At 39.3% G+C, this 18635-nt stretch overlaps 1 protein-coding gene across 3 annotated transcripts in view; it reads left to right on the top strand.

Annotated features, from left to right (window-relative positions):
• Nucleotides 1–8066, top strand: part of LOC138025009 (methyltransferase-like protein 27) — a 10194-nt gene extending 2128 nt beyond the window's left edge. For 2 of the 3 annotated variants that reach the window (XM_068872225.1, XM_068872224.1), the window contains 3 exons: nucleotides 4081–4208; nucleotides 5148–5526; nucleotides 6645–8066. In XM_068872225.1, the coding sequence (XP_068728326.1) occupies nucleotides 4101–4208; nucleotides 5148–5526; nucleotides 6645–6838 (681 nt within the window). In that variant the 5' untranslated portion in view covers nucleotides 4081–4100 and the 3' untranslated portion in view covers nucleotides 6839–8066. Of the gene's footprint in view, nucleotides 1–3073; nucleotides 3098–4080; nucleotides 4209–5147; nucleotides 5527–6644 lie in introns of those variants that run through there. The other variant, XM_068872226.1, reaches the window with a different exon arrangement.
• The last annotated feature ends 10569 nt before the right edge of the window (nucleotides 8067–18635 follow it).

The raw sequence follows: 18635 nt of genomic DNA, 5'->3' as shown, positions 1-18635 counted from the left end.
AAATTTTTGAAATCTGCCGCTTTGTAGCGGAGTTATAGAGGTTTGAAGTCGGCCAAATTCCCATACATGCACTGTAATTTAAGCGTTTGCCCCCAACCATCATCTTTGTCTCATAGATATATAGCTTAAGTAATTGAGGATCTTTTTATTGATCATGGGGTATTTACCAAGTTCTGCTCTACTTACCATATTTGACGCTTTGTTATGCACTTCCAACAATTGTTTACAGAATTGTAAATGGGTTTTTTCGATTGGAAAGTTGTCCCAGGATTTGAAATCCGATTTAACAAAGGTACCCCAGTCATCACCATTGTAAGGTAAAATTAGTGAGATCATAGAGTCAAAATGCAAGTGTAGGTTTCAGACTTTTAAAATCAATGGGTCGTCTTAAACTAAGGAGGGTATAGAGGGCCTTTTTTTTTGCAAGTGGTCCAGTGAAAGCGTAAAGTTTCCAGAAGATGCGATGAAAGTTCCATGGAAGGTGTAGTTTTAGACAATGTCGATTTTCCATTGCCAATGTAAAAGTTAGAGTAGCCTTTCTTTTGCATTTTTGGAAAATCATTGTCTTGGTTTTCTTAGGATTTATTTTTAGCATCCTGCAGCAGGAGTTGCAATTCGAGGATAAGGTGTTCAAGCAGTTTTTAAGTCCTGCTATAGACCGTGATAAAGTAAAGTAAAGTAAAGCAATTACGTCATCTGCATATAAAAGAGAGTTGAGTTTCATGCCATTTGGTAAAACAAATAGGTCAGATAGGATACTGTTAAATGAAAGAGCTAAGTCGTTAAGATACAGGTTAAATAGCAAAGGGCTTAAGATGCAGCCTTGGCGTACTCCCCTTGCTTATTGAAAAGACCGCGTTTTGTCAGGCTAGGAAGTAACAACAACAATATTGAATCGAAGGCTTTTCTGAAGTCAACAAAGCAAGCATATACTTTGGTCTGATGACCATGAAACGGTATTTATCGAATAAAGTTCCAAATGTTAGGACGTGATCTGCTGTGCGATTATTAGCTAGGAAACCAATTTTAGATTTATGGAGAATATCGAGCTCAACGTTATCAAGAAGTCTTTGGTTGAGAATCGAACAGAATAGTTTTCCGAGACAACTGGAAATACATATTCCACGGTAGTGTGAAGGATCACTTTTAACACCTCTTTTAAAAATTGGCGTAATTATGCCATTGCACCATGTTTGAGGCATGATACCGGACCTGAGAAGTGTATTAAACTAGTGATAGTTTTCATTACATCTGCTCTCGCCTAAGATAATACGGATGGCAGTTGAAGTGTTTTCCAATGCTGCACATTGTGATATCTTCATATTATGTTGCATGTAATTAGGTTGGTAAATGAAAGTGAAAGATGCAAGGAAACTGAGGATGGGCAACAACAAACAGTATTTATTTTTAATTTCCATCAACGTTTATTTGATACGCTATCAATTGAAAAGCAATTTACATGATTATGGAAAGTGTCTTGAAAATATGATAGTAACTGAAAACAGGAACATTCAACGGCTAGAAGGCAACATTTCGTCCGGCGTCATCTTTTGTCGTCATCTTTTTCATCCATGCGGTTCTTTCCACGGTACCTTGAAATACTTATTGCCATTGTGGGTCGCTTCCTTCCTGTGTGGTTATTTTCCAGATCCGACGTAATTTGAGCCATTTTTCAATTTCTCGCTTGTCAACGTGTAATAAATTGAAATCCCGAGGCTGAACACTCTATTCTCAGGAGCCCACCAATTTGAGTCAAATATTCCTTGATGAAATGTTCCCACGCTCAATTGACAAAGATTTAACTTTCATTTCAACCCACCATCAACGCAACTCAGGCGGTAATTTTTTCACTCGATTGCAAGAAAACAGCTTTCAAAAGAGGTGCTTTATCACCAAAGTGGCCACGGCTTCGACCGTTGATGACAAACTGAGCCTTATCGGGTGGAAGACCGTAGTTTGTCAACCGCAAATTTCGTTATTTCCCTAGGTCTCCCGACGTGAATGTACTGACTGAGTTGTCCAATCACAGTCACGCCTCCACCTTCCTTTGTGGTGTCTCTAGAGATTGGTTTCAAACCATCTATTCGGCTGATCGATTAGATAAAGAGACCAACTTCTAAACAATAAACTGCTGCCAATAGTCTTCTTTTTACCTTCTTGTTTTTATTTTCGGGCCACCAGAAAGGGTTCTGTTTTGGAGAGAGCGATGTGCCTACGAAAAGTGGCCAATAGTGTGTGTGTTCGCAGGTAGAGCGGTTTTCAGCTGAGTGTCGCAAGTAATTAGCCTATTGCTTTGGATTTGCATTACTTCACTCAGTGATTGGTTCAAAGTTCTCGCGCCACTTTTTCAACCAATCAGAAGTTAAACCAAAATCAATCGTGGCTCGCGCGTGCACATTTCCCCGCGCTTTGTGTCGGCTACGTGTAATTACTTCGAGTTTTGATTGGTTTACTGGATTGTCCGTCCTTTTTGTTTGGCCAAAGTTATTACTATCGTTTTGGTTTTTCGACACTCGATTGAAACTCGCTCTAACTGTTTGGGCTTGTTGTTGTTGTTATTTTAAGTGTCAATCAGAGTCTGAGGATTGTTCGCGAGTTCTTGGTAGATTTTTTTAAAATATTCCGGCTGGTCTTTCATATACCGGATCCAAAATAATTAATGTACATGAAATAAAAGAACAAAGCGAACATAATACCTAATTAGCACGGCATTTCCCGGAATAATAATGGTTCTTTTGTCCTCCGCCATTAATTTAGTACCGGTATATGAAAGTCTACCCAATCTTCCGGAATAAATTGACGCACGACAAAAGAACCATTGTTATTCTGATTAGGATTTTCTGATTAGCTATTGTTATATTGGTTTTGTTCATTTGTTATAGGGACATTAATTATTTCGGATCCGGTATATGAAAGACCAGCCCGAATGAATTCTTGATCCGCAAATAGGGTTTCGTTCAAAAGCTGTGTGAATTTGCGTGTGAGATAGAGTGACTGATTGAGTAGGAGAAGTAGTGGTCATTTAGGTGAGCAGCTGCGTTCTTAAGGGAGGGAATGCAGAGTTGATTGGAGCCATCAAAAAAGCGCCTTTGCATGGGTGAGTGCTTTCCGAGTTTTTCCCTTTAGTTTTTAGCGCTACTCAACGTACGGTCGTGCTACTGGCAAAGCCAAAGCATAGTTAGTGGACTCACTATGGCCAAAGGCAGCTAAACATGATAAGTCTGTAATCTCATTGTTTTTGAGTTTATATATATATATATATATATATATAACTGCGGCTAACAGACAGTAAACTTATCGGAAAGGATCCCTTGAATTTTAACAAACAACCAGTAATTTCAATTCAACGTTTCCCGCTTTTGTAAAAGAAGTATTTATTCATGTGCATTTCAGCAGCTTGACCCCATACCATAACTGTAAGGAAGAGAATAATAGGTTTTGAGAAGTATGTCCGCTAGCACAAAATTAAACGTCTGAAGAGAGATGAGCGAAGATCCTGACAACCTCCAGCGAAACCTGATCAACAAGACCCAATTCTCGCATCTTTGCGGCGGGACATAACGCTGTCTTTGGCCAATCTTCGGGTGAATGATTTGCAAATAAAAGGTTTAGGCCGTCTCTCGCGGTTCTTGTAGGAACTTTGTGTGCGTGATCAATGGTTGCGGTAACACTTGAGAGAAACACAGCGTAACACTAGTGTTGACAGTACTCTTGTGTCAGCTCTCTGTTGCTTTGAATCCCTAGGCAAACACTAAACAATAGAACTTGATTTAACACTAGTTTAACACCAGTGTTAACTCCCCAATGCGGTCGCAAACAATGTCGGCTCCAATAGACCTCTAGCTTGTACGTTTTGTTTTCCTATTTCAGACCACGTGATGTTTTCCTTTTTGTTTTTTCATACGTTATGCATACATATGCAAGTGCATAAGATGACATTTGAAAGAAGCGGTTCCCTAGAGTAACATCACGTGGTCTGAAATGGGAAAACAAAATTTCATTAAAACAATGAAATCTTGTCTCAAGAACAGTCAAGAGAATATGCATGTTAATATTTAACTCTAATGCACCCTTTCACAGGATCCGCATCATAAGAAAATATGACGAGCAAAGTAGGGTACAGCCAGCGATTCCTGGACCTGAGCAAAGATTCCTCTGTGGAGGAATCCAAACTGGCTTATGATGAAATGGCTCCCGTTTGGAATCAGGTAAATATCAAGTACTGGTGACCTCCTTTATGGATCATAAGCGTTTAATAACGTAGTTATTCAATGTCATTGGAGATGTTTCATTTGATTACTTCTCTCTGTTGGGTTTGTAATAATGGTAAAGTTAATCGTACTAAATTGTGAGCAGCTGTCATCTGGGATCACGACGTTTTGACCGCTGGTTTGGCGAAGCAGCGACTTTAAAAATCCGCTTTATACACTCTACCTCAAATTATAGTACTTACTTAAAGTGCCCCTGTGATAAAAAAAACCACTTCCTTTTTTCCTTCAGATTTTGAAAGTGCGTTTGCTTAACACCTGACTGGCAAAATTTTGAGCTTTGATTTTTATCCAAAGGCTGTTTACTTTGAGTGTAAGTTTTGGATTTCACGGTCCGCCATTACTCACGTTCGAAACTGATCGATTGGACCTCAGACGGTTGGATCCAGGGAAAAGTGACGTCAGAGGCTCACTAGCTTAAAATTTCAGTGTGTGAACGCATCTTATTATATATGCAAAGCGTGAGTTTAAAAGTCTGAAAGCCCAAAACCCCCGTGCTGCATATTAATTATGCAGCGTACACACGTATTGCATAATTTCTTAAACTAGTGAGCCTATGATGTCATTTTCTCTTCGATCCAGCTCTCTCAAGAACATAATGTTAGTAATGGCGGACCATTAAATAGGAAAATTACAGTCAAAATAAAGAGGAGGTGTCTTTTTGAAATCAAGGCTTAAAACGTGGGTCACTTAGTGTTTTGTTAACATAGTTTTGAAATCCAAAGAAAAATATGAATTGATTTTTTGGTCACGGGGGCACTTTAACGGAAAGCTCGTTTTCCAGGGTCGAGGGGGTAAATCGGTAAATCGATAAACAAAGGCTTCTGGACAGGAAAACGTTCTTTCTTTCAGTTATTAACTTTCTGCTTTATACGACAGATTATGGATAACCAGGGTTACAAAGGGCATGTCCTTTGCGTGGAAGCATTTGATCGTGCCATGAATTCAAAAGACGTGTTCCCCAATCCACAAAAAGACATGAAAATCTTGGATGCCGGAGCAGGGACCGGGGCTGTTGGCGAAATGTTAAAAGTTCGAGGTTACATCAATGTCGACGCTTTGGACATTTCTCAAGAAATGTTGAATTTATCAGCAGAAAGAGGATTATACAAGAAACTCATCTGTGCTCCTTTGACAGACACACACATGGAAGTGATAGGTACTGCTGAATATGACGTCGTGTTGTGCGCAGGTGTCATTGTGTATGGACAAGTAAAGCCTGGCGCGATTGAAGAGTGCGCGCGGTTTGTGAAGCCTGGTAAGGAACCTATTTCCATTGGAACAAATGGATAAATACCAAATCGTTTTGTTGGTTGTATGAGTCAATTCAAGATTTGTAGCTTCTTCTTATGAGCCTAGTTGACCGAGATGGCTCGGTTTCCGAGATCTCGCCTCGCCACTGAAGCCGTTGTAAAACGGTTTTGCTCAGTTCACACGAGAGGGCGGACTGACACAGTTACTGAGATCTCGGTTACTGGGAAAGAGATATCTCCTTTTGAACAATTAAGGAGGCTCGAAAGGGTTTCAACGCTTAAAAGACTCTCTGTTTTGATCGCATAACGCTACAACACTGTATCACGTAACAGCAATGTTTAATATGGTACCATATGAAACATCGATCATTTCCAAACAAGATGTGATCATTATTGTGATGTAATAAGTTACCTTGGCAACGGGAAAGCCCAGCAAAAACACCCTATATTTTGGATTTAGTTGCTCATATCTCAAAAACAAAGTGGGTGACCCCCTTTTTTATTGCTGAAAAGTGATTAGAAGGCCACGATGAAACTTTCGGGAAAGTTAAAAAAAATCTGTCTAGAGAATTCAGAGCTACCTTAAAAAAATCACAAAATTAAGGTGGCTCTGAATCCGTTAGACATAATTTTTTAAAACTTACAGTTGCAGAAAGTTTCATCATGCCCTTCTGATTACTTTTAAGAAATAAAAAAGGAGGGTAACTGAGTTCGTTTTTGAGATATAAGCAACTCATGAAAAAATAAAGGGTGTTTTTCGAGGCTTGCCCGTTGCCACGGTGACATATTACGTCGCAATAATGACTGTATCTTGTTCAGCAATAATTTGTGTTTCATTTGGTACCATAATATTGCCAATACATGATACAACGTTGTGGTGCCGATCCTTCTAATAAGAGCGTCACTTGGAGGCGTTGAAACTGGTTCGAGCCTCCTTAAGTACTGTTTCAGGTGGCCGTTTCTCGAAAGTCCCTCTCATATGTGAGATAGTTGAATGGTTGGGTCGGAGCCTGGTTGATGGAGATACTCCTTTTACGAATCACTCCTGTCATCGGAGAACATCCATAGACCATAAATTGAAAATAAAAACTTCACTTATTTTGTGATGCTGCTTCTTTTTCAGGTGGTCTGTTCATTTTCTCCATTCGTTGTGACTCGTATGACCCGACAGAGTACGGGTTTAGTTCAACCTGCCAAAAGTTGGAAGAAACAGGAAAGTGGCGTCTGGTTCTGAAAGAGAAACGCGAGCTTCACAGCAACCCAGTCGAGGAGCGGCTGCGAGATTGTTACTTAATAACGTACAAAGTATTACAGTGATACTCTTATAGTCCCTTGAGAACAATGCAAGTAGCCTAGCAGTATAAACAACTTCATTCTTGGACATTTCAAGCAAGAAAATTAAGACCACCTTTCCCCTTCAGTTCTTTATTTGTGTCAAAAGCGTGGCTTCTCTGTAATAATATCATTCCGGACCATTTTCAAGTCTTTTTTCTTTTTGTGGTAGTCTAATCCAAAGCGTGAAAATCGAAAGTGGGATGTTGAAGATTGCAGTTGTCTGAGAGGCTAAAATTCACACTTGCCACCATAGCAATTGGCACTAGCAGAGAAGAATTTTCTTGTACAAAATGCTAATTAGCCGCCCTTTTAAGTGCTAGATTTTCGAGGTGATGTTTCATGCTTTTTGCATTAGTATGAAGTAAAGAGAAACCGGATTTTGATAATCGCTGTTTTAAGACTTTCACATTGAAGCTATGCGGCGAATAATTAACAATTGTATTTCATGAGCGCGCGTTGGATATGAAATGGTAAATAGCCAACGAGGCGCGTAGCGCCGAGTTGGCTATAACTAGTCTCATATCCGACAAGCGCGAATGGAATAACTGTTTTATTAAATTCCGTAAACTCTAAAAGTTTGGAAGTACGAAATACGAGCGAAAAAAGCGAGAAAATCCGGGCGAAATCGGAAAAACTTGATGAAGGTGCGATGTTGTGTAATACCTTGTGGTCAGACAGACGCAGGCTAAATCACAAAACCATTTCGTGCCTTTTTGCGTACTTCTAAACATCGGAATTGATCCAAATTTTCCACAAAAAGGTTTTGTTTGCTTTATTCAGAGAGAAATTCCGCTTTCCGGCGAAAAAAAAAATTAGCTTAGCTAACACTTAGCGCAATCAATTGCCATTTTAGGTCAAACCGTGAGGTTGCTGTGGGCTGGTAACCAAGATTGAGTGAACCAATCAGAGCACGAGAAATGCATTAATTGAGGTTGAAATTTTAACAATAATGACTATGCAAAAAAAGATGTAAATCAGGGTTTAATTGTTAGTATTGACAGTAAATAGGTCTAAATCATGAATGGTAGAGAGTTTATCCAAAGATTTTTCAGTTGGAAGATGACTTTGTAAACTATTGTTAAACTGCCCATGTTGTGGAACGAAATTAACAAAATATGGTAATTCGCGAAATATTTCTTTACCTAGTATTCTCATCACCCATCAGTAATTATTGAATAAAACAATAAAATAAATAAGAAAGTTTAACTGTAACTGAACTCAAATTTGCCACTCAGTTATCATAGGAAGCAGCATCTTTGATTTTCAAAACGATTCGGTATCTTTGTGAAGATACGTTACAGATCCTTTTGTCCAACAAAACTGAATCTGATGTCGTTTTTTAAATTTCTTCGCATGCGCATCCAGTAGCACTTGTTGCATCCTGGGAGAGAGATATTGAAGATCCTGATAGCCTCTTGCGACAGCCGAGCATCATGACACAATTTGGTTGGCTCTGTCCTGCAGGCATCTTTGCGGTGAGACACTGATAAGTGATAACGCTGTCTTTGGACAATCTTTGGGTAAATTTGCAATGTTAATTTGGTTTAGGACCGGAGCTCGCGGTTCTTTGAGTAACTCTGTGAGTGTAATCAACGTCTGGTATTGAAACTTCGGCTTCATTAAATAGCTTCAAACAAAGGAAAATTGTCTCAGATTGCGATTTGCTTTGACCGACAGTTCAGGGAGCCCCATAATCCTTGCATTAAACTGATAACTTTATTTTCGAAAATCATAGACAGCTTTTCTGATAATGTCAATTTTGGCAATGAGTTCAGCGAGCCGACCACTAAGTCTGGCGCAAGCCACAATCGTATCATCTTAGTCGAAGTGGTCTACAAGGTAGAGCGGTATGATGAATTCCAACTCCTACTTTTTTTTTTTCCATCTTTCTTCTTTTCTTCTTCTTTTATCAGCACCTATAATAAATACTATGAAACACAAATTCCTATTGCGTAATTTAACACCATGTGTCATCCAGTTTCCACTACCAAAGACGATTATCTGAGTATTGCGCTTCAAGCTCCAATTCAAAATTTTGCAGATCTGTTGGTGCAAAGTAGACTCAGTGGAAATTTCAACCATTCATTTAGGAGTAGAAATAAACGCTATTAAGATAAAGCAACGAGGTCAACTGGTAATTGGTGGCTTTCGGTACAACTGATAACATGGCAACCATCCATGTCGTGAGCCAGACTCGTTAATGAAAAATTGGTTCACTGCCGTGCACAGATCGAAGATGACTTAAATGTTAATAAACATGTCTGGAAAAAATAAAAACTCAGAAAATCTAAATCCTTGAGTTGGTCGCAAAATCAACTCTTCTTTTCGATGAAATAATATGTTGAACGATAATTTGTCTACCCACATTGGGTGATCTAGGACTGATGAAAGAATATATTCTCATTGCGAAATTGACTGAATTTGTGTGGAGTCATCGACAAAATTGAAAAACCATGTCGTCTTTTTCATAAATATGCAAACACCACTTCTTTTATAATAGGTTCTACGCGGCCAATTGTGGATATATTATAATTTGAACGTCACGTACAATTCCATGCCAGAAAAATATCCTGTTATTTTCTTTAGTTTTAATATCGGAAAAAAAGGAGCGTAATCACTGAAATAAAATATACTGTGTTTAATAACTGACAGAGTTTCTTGACGACTTGACTGTTAATCCCTTTAATCTGTTTTGAAGCAAAATATAACTTGTAAAAATATGTAATTTTGACGTGCAATATATCAAGACTGTTTACAAGTTAAGTCGTGCGAACCAATTCACGTTTCTATAAGGTTTATATCGATTTTCTGTGAATTTGTGAAACGAAGTTTACCGCTTCATATAAATCTATAGTTTTGTGCTAGCCAAATAATAGGTTTTTTTTCTCACTGGCTTGTACAACGGTTTATATTATTTGATTAAGACGTAATTTGAATTCAGCTTGGTGCTTCCTTCTTAATGATAAGTTCAGTCACTTGACTCCGTATCACTTTCCAGCCTTGACGCACAGATATTAAGTTCCTCTTTTATAATTTCAGTGTCTTCCTCGATTTCTTCAAAATCTTTTCTCAGTTCTTGTACTTCTTTGAAGATATCCTGTAGCCCAGCCTCCAACAGTTCGATTGTATACAATATCTCGCTTTCGTCGAAATTTTCTTTGTTTTGCTTGATCGCTCTTTTGACCAAACTCTGAGTCGTCTGAGTTGTCAAGCTGTCGACCTCTGTTGCTAATGCAGCCATTTTTAAGATCCGGTTCCCAGAGTTGACGATTTGATATTTTTTCCTGTGATGAAGGCCTAAGTTGTCTTACTTTTACAGTGGAAACGTCTTTATCAGTGTGCAATATCTATAATAAGTTCCTTGAGCCGATTTGGTTTTCCTGATGACGACGTGTTGAAAGAGACCGCTGTTCACACTCGAGGGATTTTGCTGCATTTTTGCGGATTTTAACCACAGACAAGCATACCACAAATCATCCCGCACACGTCTTTAATTGGTCACCTCATTTTGAATACTTCACGAGAATTGAAATGGTGAGACGGTTTTTCGTCTAGTGAGGTGTGACAGGTCAACACACTGTGGGTGGCCTGTGTTGGATTGTTTTCGCGCCTGCCTGTGCAAGTTCCTGATCGCCTCCAGATTGAAACAAATATAGAGCGTTTTCACATGACGTCACGGCGGCCATGTTGGTGTTCCAAAACAAAGAAATGACGGCCATGTTGGTGTACCAAACTAATCCTCTGGGAATTGTAACTCTATTTTTATGCAAATAGTTTCTTTTGTTTCATAAATTAGCATCTATGCTAATCACGTGAGTGAAAACGCTCTATTGGTTGAACGAGAAGTGAAAGGCTCATCAAATAGTGAAGTAATGTCTGTTGTATTTACCAATATTTCGAAAGGTACTGTCTTTCTTCATCAGGGTGTTAAAATAGTTACACGCTGATTAGATCACTCAAGAGGATCCGGTGCTTTTTTTGGTTACGTTGGTCCAGAGTAGCCGGAGAAAACCTCTCGGCGAAGAGTAGAGAACAAACAAACTCAACCCACATATGACGCCGAGTGTGGGAATCGAACCGCAGCCTCATTGGTGGGAGGCGAGTGTTCTCACCACCGCGCCATCACTGCGCCATCGCTGTGCCATCGCTGCGCCATCGCTGCGCCATCACTGGGCCATCACTGCGCCATCCCTGCACCCCTACAAAACGGAACTAGGATACAATTTGTATGCACTTAATGTGGAATCAACGAAGCTGAACAAGACATAATTTTTACAGTGCATTGATGCTATATCGTCATATTTACAGAAATTAAGATTGACTTTATACGATAGTCATCTGAAAGGGGCGGATACTATTCAAAACAAACACATTAATTGTAAAAAAGACTAAAAAGCTGGAGACTGGCTTTTCTAAACACATGAATGAAGGGGTAGTTTCTAAAGAAACTGTGGTGCTGCGTCGGTGGGGAAGTAGTATACAAAAATTTGGTTTATCAACGGAGTTGATAATGTAAATTGACCACCGTACAGAGATTCTAAAAGCTGACGTTTCGAGCGTTAGCCCTTCGTCAGGATTCGCTCAGGATTCGTCGTTGGATTCGCTCTGACGAAGGGCTAACGCTCGAAACGTCAGCTTTTAGAATCTCTGTACGGTGGTCAATTTACATTATCAACTCCGTTGATAAACCAAATTTTTCTAAACACAGTTATCATTTGGTTGATCTCCCATGTTACTGATGATTTGCTGGAGACTGTTCATTATAATCTAAAATCATGATAATAGTAACACAGATTTTGAGGATTCTAGGGCGGGGAACCCAACCTCACGTTCTAATTTAAATCGAGAAACAAAAAATAATATCTTTTCTTTACTTTGCGCAATATAGAAAAATGTGAAAGCATTATTCCTATATTGCGGAAAACAGAGCTAAATAACGTGTGCGCATGCATGAGACTTAAGCGCCGAAATCCGATTTTGTGGTTTGTAAGTGTTGATTTTCTATTCTGTTTTTTCGACGTTTTGTTTGTCTGGTTTTTGCCAAGAAACGGACCTTAGAACTCAATGGATTCTTTTTTTATAGTCAAGTTTACTTACAGGGATAATAAGAATAGCACATGGCATGTACGGGTAACTCTGAGGGCTAAATTTTTTAACAAAACCATTTTTGCCAACGTTCGACAGGCCTTCACTTTTCGAGATACTTATTTCTTTCCTCCAAATTCTAAGCAATTTCCTTATTTTTCAAACAACCACCTTATTTTTCAGGTTTAAGTACCGAAAAAGAAAAATTACCCGCGAATCGCAGCCATTTCAAACGGCGCGCACGTGAGCCCACATTCCCATTCGCTGAGCTGTAACGTGGCCTTTGCGTTACTCAGCTCTGTTTCAACAGAAAATGACAATCGGGTGTCTTCCCCTGTCATGGAATAGCACAATTACCCAGAATTCTTTTGGGCATGAAGGAGGCAACTTGAGAAGCACGAGACTGGCCCTCATCAAATGGCTGAAGCGCGGCCGGCAGAAAAAGTGAGAAGACGATTTCTAGCCAGATACTAAGCAGTAACCCTGGTGTTTGCAGTTAACGTAGACTTTTGACTTCTGAACAAATTTTTGTCATAGAAAATTCGCGACAAAGTTGTGCTTTTTTCGCTGTGATCCTCGGGTCAAAGGAACGGTATAATGTAAATAAGAGAATAACCAGATTTAAATTTGCAGATTACTTTTTCTCTCACTGTCAAAGTCAAACTCTACATCTCTATGCAATAAGCGCATTCAAAATCGCCTCATCTTACTTTATATTCTTTTTTTCTTACGCATCAGCTAAGTTGCGGAATGCGCTACCTGATTTTATCCGTACCACTGAGTTTACTGGTTTCAAAAGAGAATCCAGGGCCGCATTTTGTACAGCGGCTTTTCTTTTTAATTAGTAACTATATCTATAAATATTATGCATTTAGTATGTATCTGTATATGTTATGTAGTTTAGCTGTAAATGTAATGACTCGAAGATATTAGCTCTTGCAGTTAGCCTAAAATTCGAGATGAAATAAAGTTTATGCATGCATGTATGTATGTATGTTACCTTTAGTAGGGTGCGTGCGCTCTCTTTGTAATCTGCGACCTTCAGTGCTTACCACATGTCAGATAAAATGACTTTTCTCTTGTATATTTAACCCATCGAATTCTTACGTTAAATTGACAAGGGCGGTTTGGAGCTGTGAGTAGGCGTGGGACTTGTCACATATGGTTTAGGGGCCGACATATCTCTCCCTCAATGCTGTACCGGGAGGCAAGGTCGGTAGCAGAAAGCAGTGAAGGGCCAACTGCGTCCAAAAGCGATCGCACGGGCCGAAATCCCGGGATGACTCGTTTGGTACGACGCTCCAGCGCCGGTGTCTGGAGGTACTGCGTTTTTCTCTCTTGTTCAAACATTCCGTCGGCGGATGCGTAAATTTTCTGGCTCTCCTATACGTAGCCTACCAAAAAAAAAAAAAAAAATTAAGATGCTGGTGCAGTTACAAGGAATTGACATTTTAGTTAAACAGATTCTACAGGCATAAACTCGTAAGGTAAGAAGCGCGCGTGTCTGGTCTTCTCGAGCCAGAGGTGAGAGATGGTTTCATGCAGACTGGGGATCCGCATATAAATCCGGCAGCGTTTAAATTATCAGCCATGCATTTTCAAAGGCAAATCGCCGTATTTGCTTTAAGTGTCCATTGGTTTGGCTACAGTGAAATTGCAGGCAGCTGGCGGGCCGCGAGGGAATGGCACTTGATGCTTTGAAAAGGTACCGCGGCTTCGGCGCTGTCGGAAAGTCCCTTTCCGCTTCTTCCGCTCATTTTTTGTCGCTTAATTCGCCACTCCTAGAGCTTGCCCTCGCTCATTAGAGTCCCCGCTAGCAACCCCGACTAATAAATGGCAACGCCACTTCATTTGGCTTAGGAAACTCTCTGTGCGTTCTATTCGCTATTCTTTTGGTCATTACTTAGCCTGCTAGCCTAGTTTTTTTTTTTCAGAGACGCTTTGCACACCGAATAAATCCACTGGAAACCTGGCTTACAAGCTGGTCAAGTCTGAGAAGTAAGTTTTGAACCAGTAAGTCCACTAATCATGGACTTCAGCTAATCTGCCAAGTCTCAAAAATTAAATTAATACTGGTTCCCGACGTTGTCAAAATGGCGAGTGGCCAAGGTCGTTATTCCCTTTGCTGTCCGAGGTAATTGTGGCCTCTAGGGACGAACATGGTTGATTGATGGTTGGTTGATTAATATTATTTGATCATGCAAATGAAATAGGGAATTTGGAATTATTACATGATCTCTTGACATCGAGTAAGGAAACATCGTGGCTAAAACCAAAAAACAGATTATTTAGACCCTGATATTACCTCAACCAGGTCTCATGAGATTAGAGGTAGTAATGGGCTGTTTTTGTTTGTTTGTTTGTTTGTTTTAAGTTTCAGCACTCTGTAAATAGCCTGATTCCCAACTGTATTTTGCTTTTGTGATCTCATTCGCGCATTATAAGTCAGTGAAACTAATCCAGAGATATGAGACATCAATTCGCGGAACTCATGCCCTACTCTTTACGAACAATGAGTGGGTCGCCTTTTTATTCAACCTGCCACATTGTTAACAGAAAGAGTTATGAGAAGGGGCCTTCGTTTTACATTCCTTATCAGACAAGACATGAAGTCTAACCGTGCCATTTGAAGGCGATCCAGCCGCTGGTCCGACCCGGTCTCTCGCCCCTCCCCATCGTAGTCCCATGCTCAACAAACTCCATGAAAATTTGACAAAAGCCACAGAAGTCATCGAGGGCTAGTTCCGGGCAGGATTATTACATAGATTGGTGCGTAATTAACTGCAAAGTGTAAAGCAAACAAGCTTTGCGATTACAAACTCTGCTGGATTAATAACAAAAACGTTACATTGATTTCTCTGACGTATAGCCGCCCGACAAGATTTTCCTAATGGAATTGACAAAAGGCTTCTTTACGCAAAACGAGAAGGACTTATTAAGGATACCCAACAAACGCAGTACCATTTTGATCATCAGGACTTTTGGCTAGAACAAAAGACCCTAATTAACTTCAAGTTAAACTGTCTTCTTATGTTGCTTGAGATAATTTTTGAGAGGTTCGGTCGAACGAGGCCTTTAAACATGGCCTTTTAACATTTGTAGCTGATCGGGTTGATATCCAAACTCAAACAATAGATATTCCTTTTTCTCTTCGAGTGACCTCAAACGCATTTTTGTTAATCGTTTCGACACCATTTCAGGACTAAGCCCGCCTTAATCCGACCTTTGCCGTAAATTCGATTAATTAGGCTTCATTAGAATGAACAATTAGCGCGATCTCTTTGTGTGCAGGTATTTAAAGCACAATGAAACCTATCAGGGAAAAGCGTTTTTTCAAATATTTGAATAAATTTCGCTAAAAAGCGTCAAGATCTAGTTATTGTTTATGTAAATCTTAAAGCGGCCAGTGCAAAGAGTGAGGCCAAGAGATACGCTTGTGTATAAGAAACTGTGACTTCTGTTTTCCGACACTTAACTATTGTAAAGCTCTCTTATGAAGTTTATGTACTGTTAGCACAGTGGCACTTCACGCGAGAAGAAATAGGTAAGTACAAACTTTTATTTATGTTAGCATGACACACGACTAAGCTTTATAGCATGCAAAACACACCACTCAGTTATAGACACAATGACACACACACACACACACGAGAAGAAAGGTGTTCTTCCCAATGTGTTGGCGGACGTTTCCTCTCAAGAAGGCGGCTCCGTGCATGCTAGGGAAAAACGAATCGAATTCATGAGCGTTCAAAACTATTCAGCATCGAAATATTGAGACACAATCCTTTCAAGTTAGAAGTGTTGTTTCATGCGAATGCAAAATTCCGACGTAACGTAGCTAAACGTCGTTTTTATATAAAATCCTAGCATGATAAGAAATACCAAATAACAATTGGAACGGAGTTCAAATACCTTCAAAGCTCAGACTGTTTCGCCCAAAACGAAAGAGAAGCCTATAATAGGAAATTTAAGAAAACAAGTTCTAACTTGATGGACTGATGATGGTGAGTGAAGCACGGCAGAAGAAGAGCCACCTTACCGCCAAATCATCGAGTAACATCTTTCTGGCTTTGGGCTGAAGAAAGCTCCAGACATTTTCGTCGGACACGTAGCAGAATCGCTCTTTATTTTCAAAAGAAAGACATTTCTAAGTAGGAAACGTTACAGTTCTCCTCAAGTATTTTTTTTTCGCTAGAAAATACAATTAAAAGATCAGTTTTGGAAAAAGGTGATCGGATTTGCTTGCATGGTTTTAGTTACCGGTGTGCGACATTAAAGAAACTGGCCCCTGCTAAAAAAGCTATTTACAAATGTCATGTAAAATACGACTCGCGGAGAGAGTTGTAAGCGATTCGTCTTACTCTCACACCCTCGAAAATGGAACGGTTTAACTTTGACATCGATTACGCAACGATTCTGTATTTTTTCTTACATGAAAGTACCCTGAAAATCTGTTCTGTCTGTTTTTGCCAACAAAGGCGCTTGCGTAACTTGTAGGGTTTAAGCCTGTTCCTCAACACACTCTGCCAAAACTACGGCTCATAATTCTTATATTTTGCTGCGCTAGTACTTTGGAAATTTCCAGCTACGCGGACCTCCAAATACGCGATTAATTACGAATTATCTAATTGATCTGACAAGCACAAAGTCTGCCTGTATTCAGTATTTCTCTCTGTATTGGGTTTCCATGCTCCTCTCTCTTCCTCCATTGGGTCAAAAGCGTGTTGTTTATTTGCTTCTTTTGATAAAATAATCAACATTTTTAATTGTTGATCAAAACACCGGCCACTTCTGAAAACTGATACCACCATTTGGCGGCATTCTTTAAAGAGCGAGCCAGAAGAATATACGTTATTCTTATTCAATGACATGCAAATAATTAAATGGTTTTCAGGAGTTAGTGGACAGTAGACTCGGTATTTTCCAATGCTTTCTGTGTGATTCAGTGTATCATTCTGTCTGACCGTGGGTCGGTGGTGGCAACCAAATAGGCCCGCAAAGCGTACATACTGTTTAATGCCGTATTGTTGAGCAACGCTACAAAGTTTTAAAAGCGCATGCCTGTGACGTCAGGACGATATTGCTGGTGTGCCAAATTAAGAAATCGAGGCCATGCTGATGTCGAAATGTGATCCCTAAGGAATTGTACTCTATTGTTCTTCAAATATTGTTTTTCGTTTTGGTTGAAACGCTATCACTGGGTGAATAGCAATTTGTTTGTTCTGTTTCTAAAGCAAACAGCATAGATCAATTTCTCATCGCCATGAAAAAAAAAAAACAGTTATATGATAAACAGTTTACGAAATAGAAGTACATAAATTGTGTTGCAAGCTGTGTTTGCATTGATTTAATTAACATATTCAAGAGACTTTCATGGCCTTTTTTAAAACTTTATGCCAACCGGTTGCAATCATGTAAACTACATTTTTATCTTCTCAACAAAATTTATTTGTTTGTCCATATAATTCTTCCTCTCGCATTTTGCTCACGGCATGGTGACTGCCCAATTCTTATATAATAGAACATCCAAAAGATTCTTTAATTGAATACACACCAAGGCAATTCTTATTTCGGTTTATTGAGATTATGTCCAAAAGCAGAAGTGCGGGTTGAAAAGGCATCATTTCTAGGCTTCGAGAAAGTTCCATGCAAATCTTTTTTATATTCTCAAGAAACCAGGGATTTGCATTACAATTTTTAGAAGTGCGAACTGGCGTCATCTATCAGTATTGAACACAAAACCATGCAATTAGGGGGTTATATGCTCTAAGACTTTAATTAGTTGCATCGAGTATTGAATTCGATTTCAACGAGATGGCTCAATGTTAAGTTTTCATCGCCATGTTCGAATATTGGGAGGGTAACACGCCTTAACTTAGAGGATGAGGGGTTTCAATTGCCAGAACTTCACGAATCTCCTTTGTGACAGGAAAACTTTTCAGACCCCGAAGTTGATATTTTATAGAAAAGATTACGCTATTACTAATTCCCAGTTGGATAATTAGAATTGAAACCCTAAACAAGGGAAAATAAATAAAGGAACGCCCTAATGCCCTTATTCTGCGTTTTTCAAGTCTCTTCAATGATGCTCTTGCTCTCCATGGATAACTCCTTGTGTGTACCAATCACTAAATCTTTTTTGGGGAACAACTCTCGGTATAGATGGTTGTTCCAATATATCATCATAAACCGCATGTTCAGTAATAAGTTCCCAAAAGGCATCTCTATTTATAAATGATTTGTTGGGCCCCTTTTCTTTCTTAACTCGATCATGATAATCATTGTTGATGAAACAGTGATCAACGAAAACTCCGTCTTTTACTTATCTTGGGTTTTTTTAACCGACTTAAAAAGATCGGGTTTTTGCCTCACTTCTAAAATGTCCAGTCTCTCTGTGCCAGCTTATGTTCACGACACAAGACAGTTTTCACTTCAAGTGAAGCGTTTGAAATAACATGTACGCATTCTTATTAGGTTCTTTGTGATCATATATATATATATATGTTCTTCATAAATATTGAATAATCTCTTGTTTTTTCTTATAATAAGAAGCCTCATTTCAAAGGAATTCCTAACCTTAAAGCAAATGGAAAGCTAATTTTGTACACAGCCGATGTTTGAGCGACAACAATAAAACTATGGCCCAGAAAGTATCCACGGATTTCACAGATATGCATATGACGTCATGGCAGCC

Source organism: Montipora capricornis, chromosome 11 (genome assembly GCF_036669925.1).
Source record: "Montipora capricornis isolate CH-2021 chromosome 11, ASM3666992v2, whole genome shotgun sequence".
Taxonomy (NCBI): domain Eukaryota; kingdom Metazoa; phylum Cnidaria; class Anthozoa; order Scleractinia; family Acroporidae; genus Montipora; species Montipora capricornis.
Note: the sequence above shows the minus strand (reverse complement) of the source record. Positions and strands in the feature narration are given on the sequence as shown.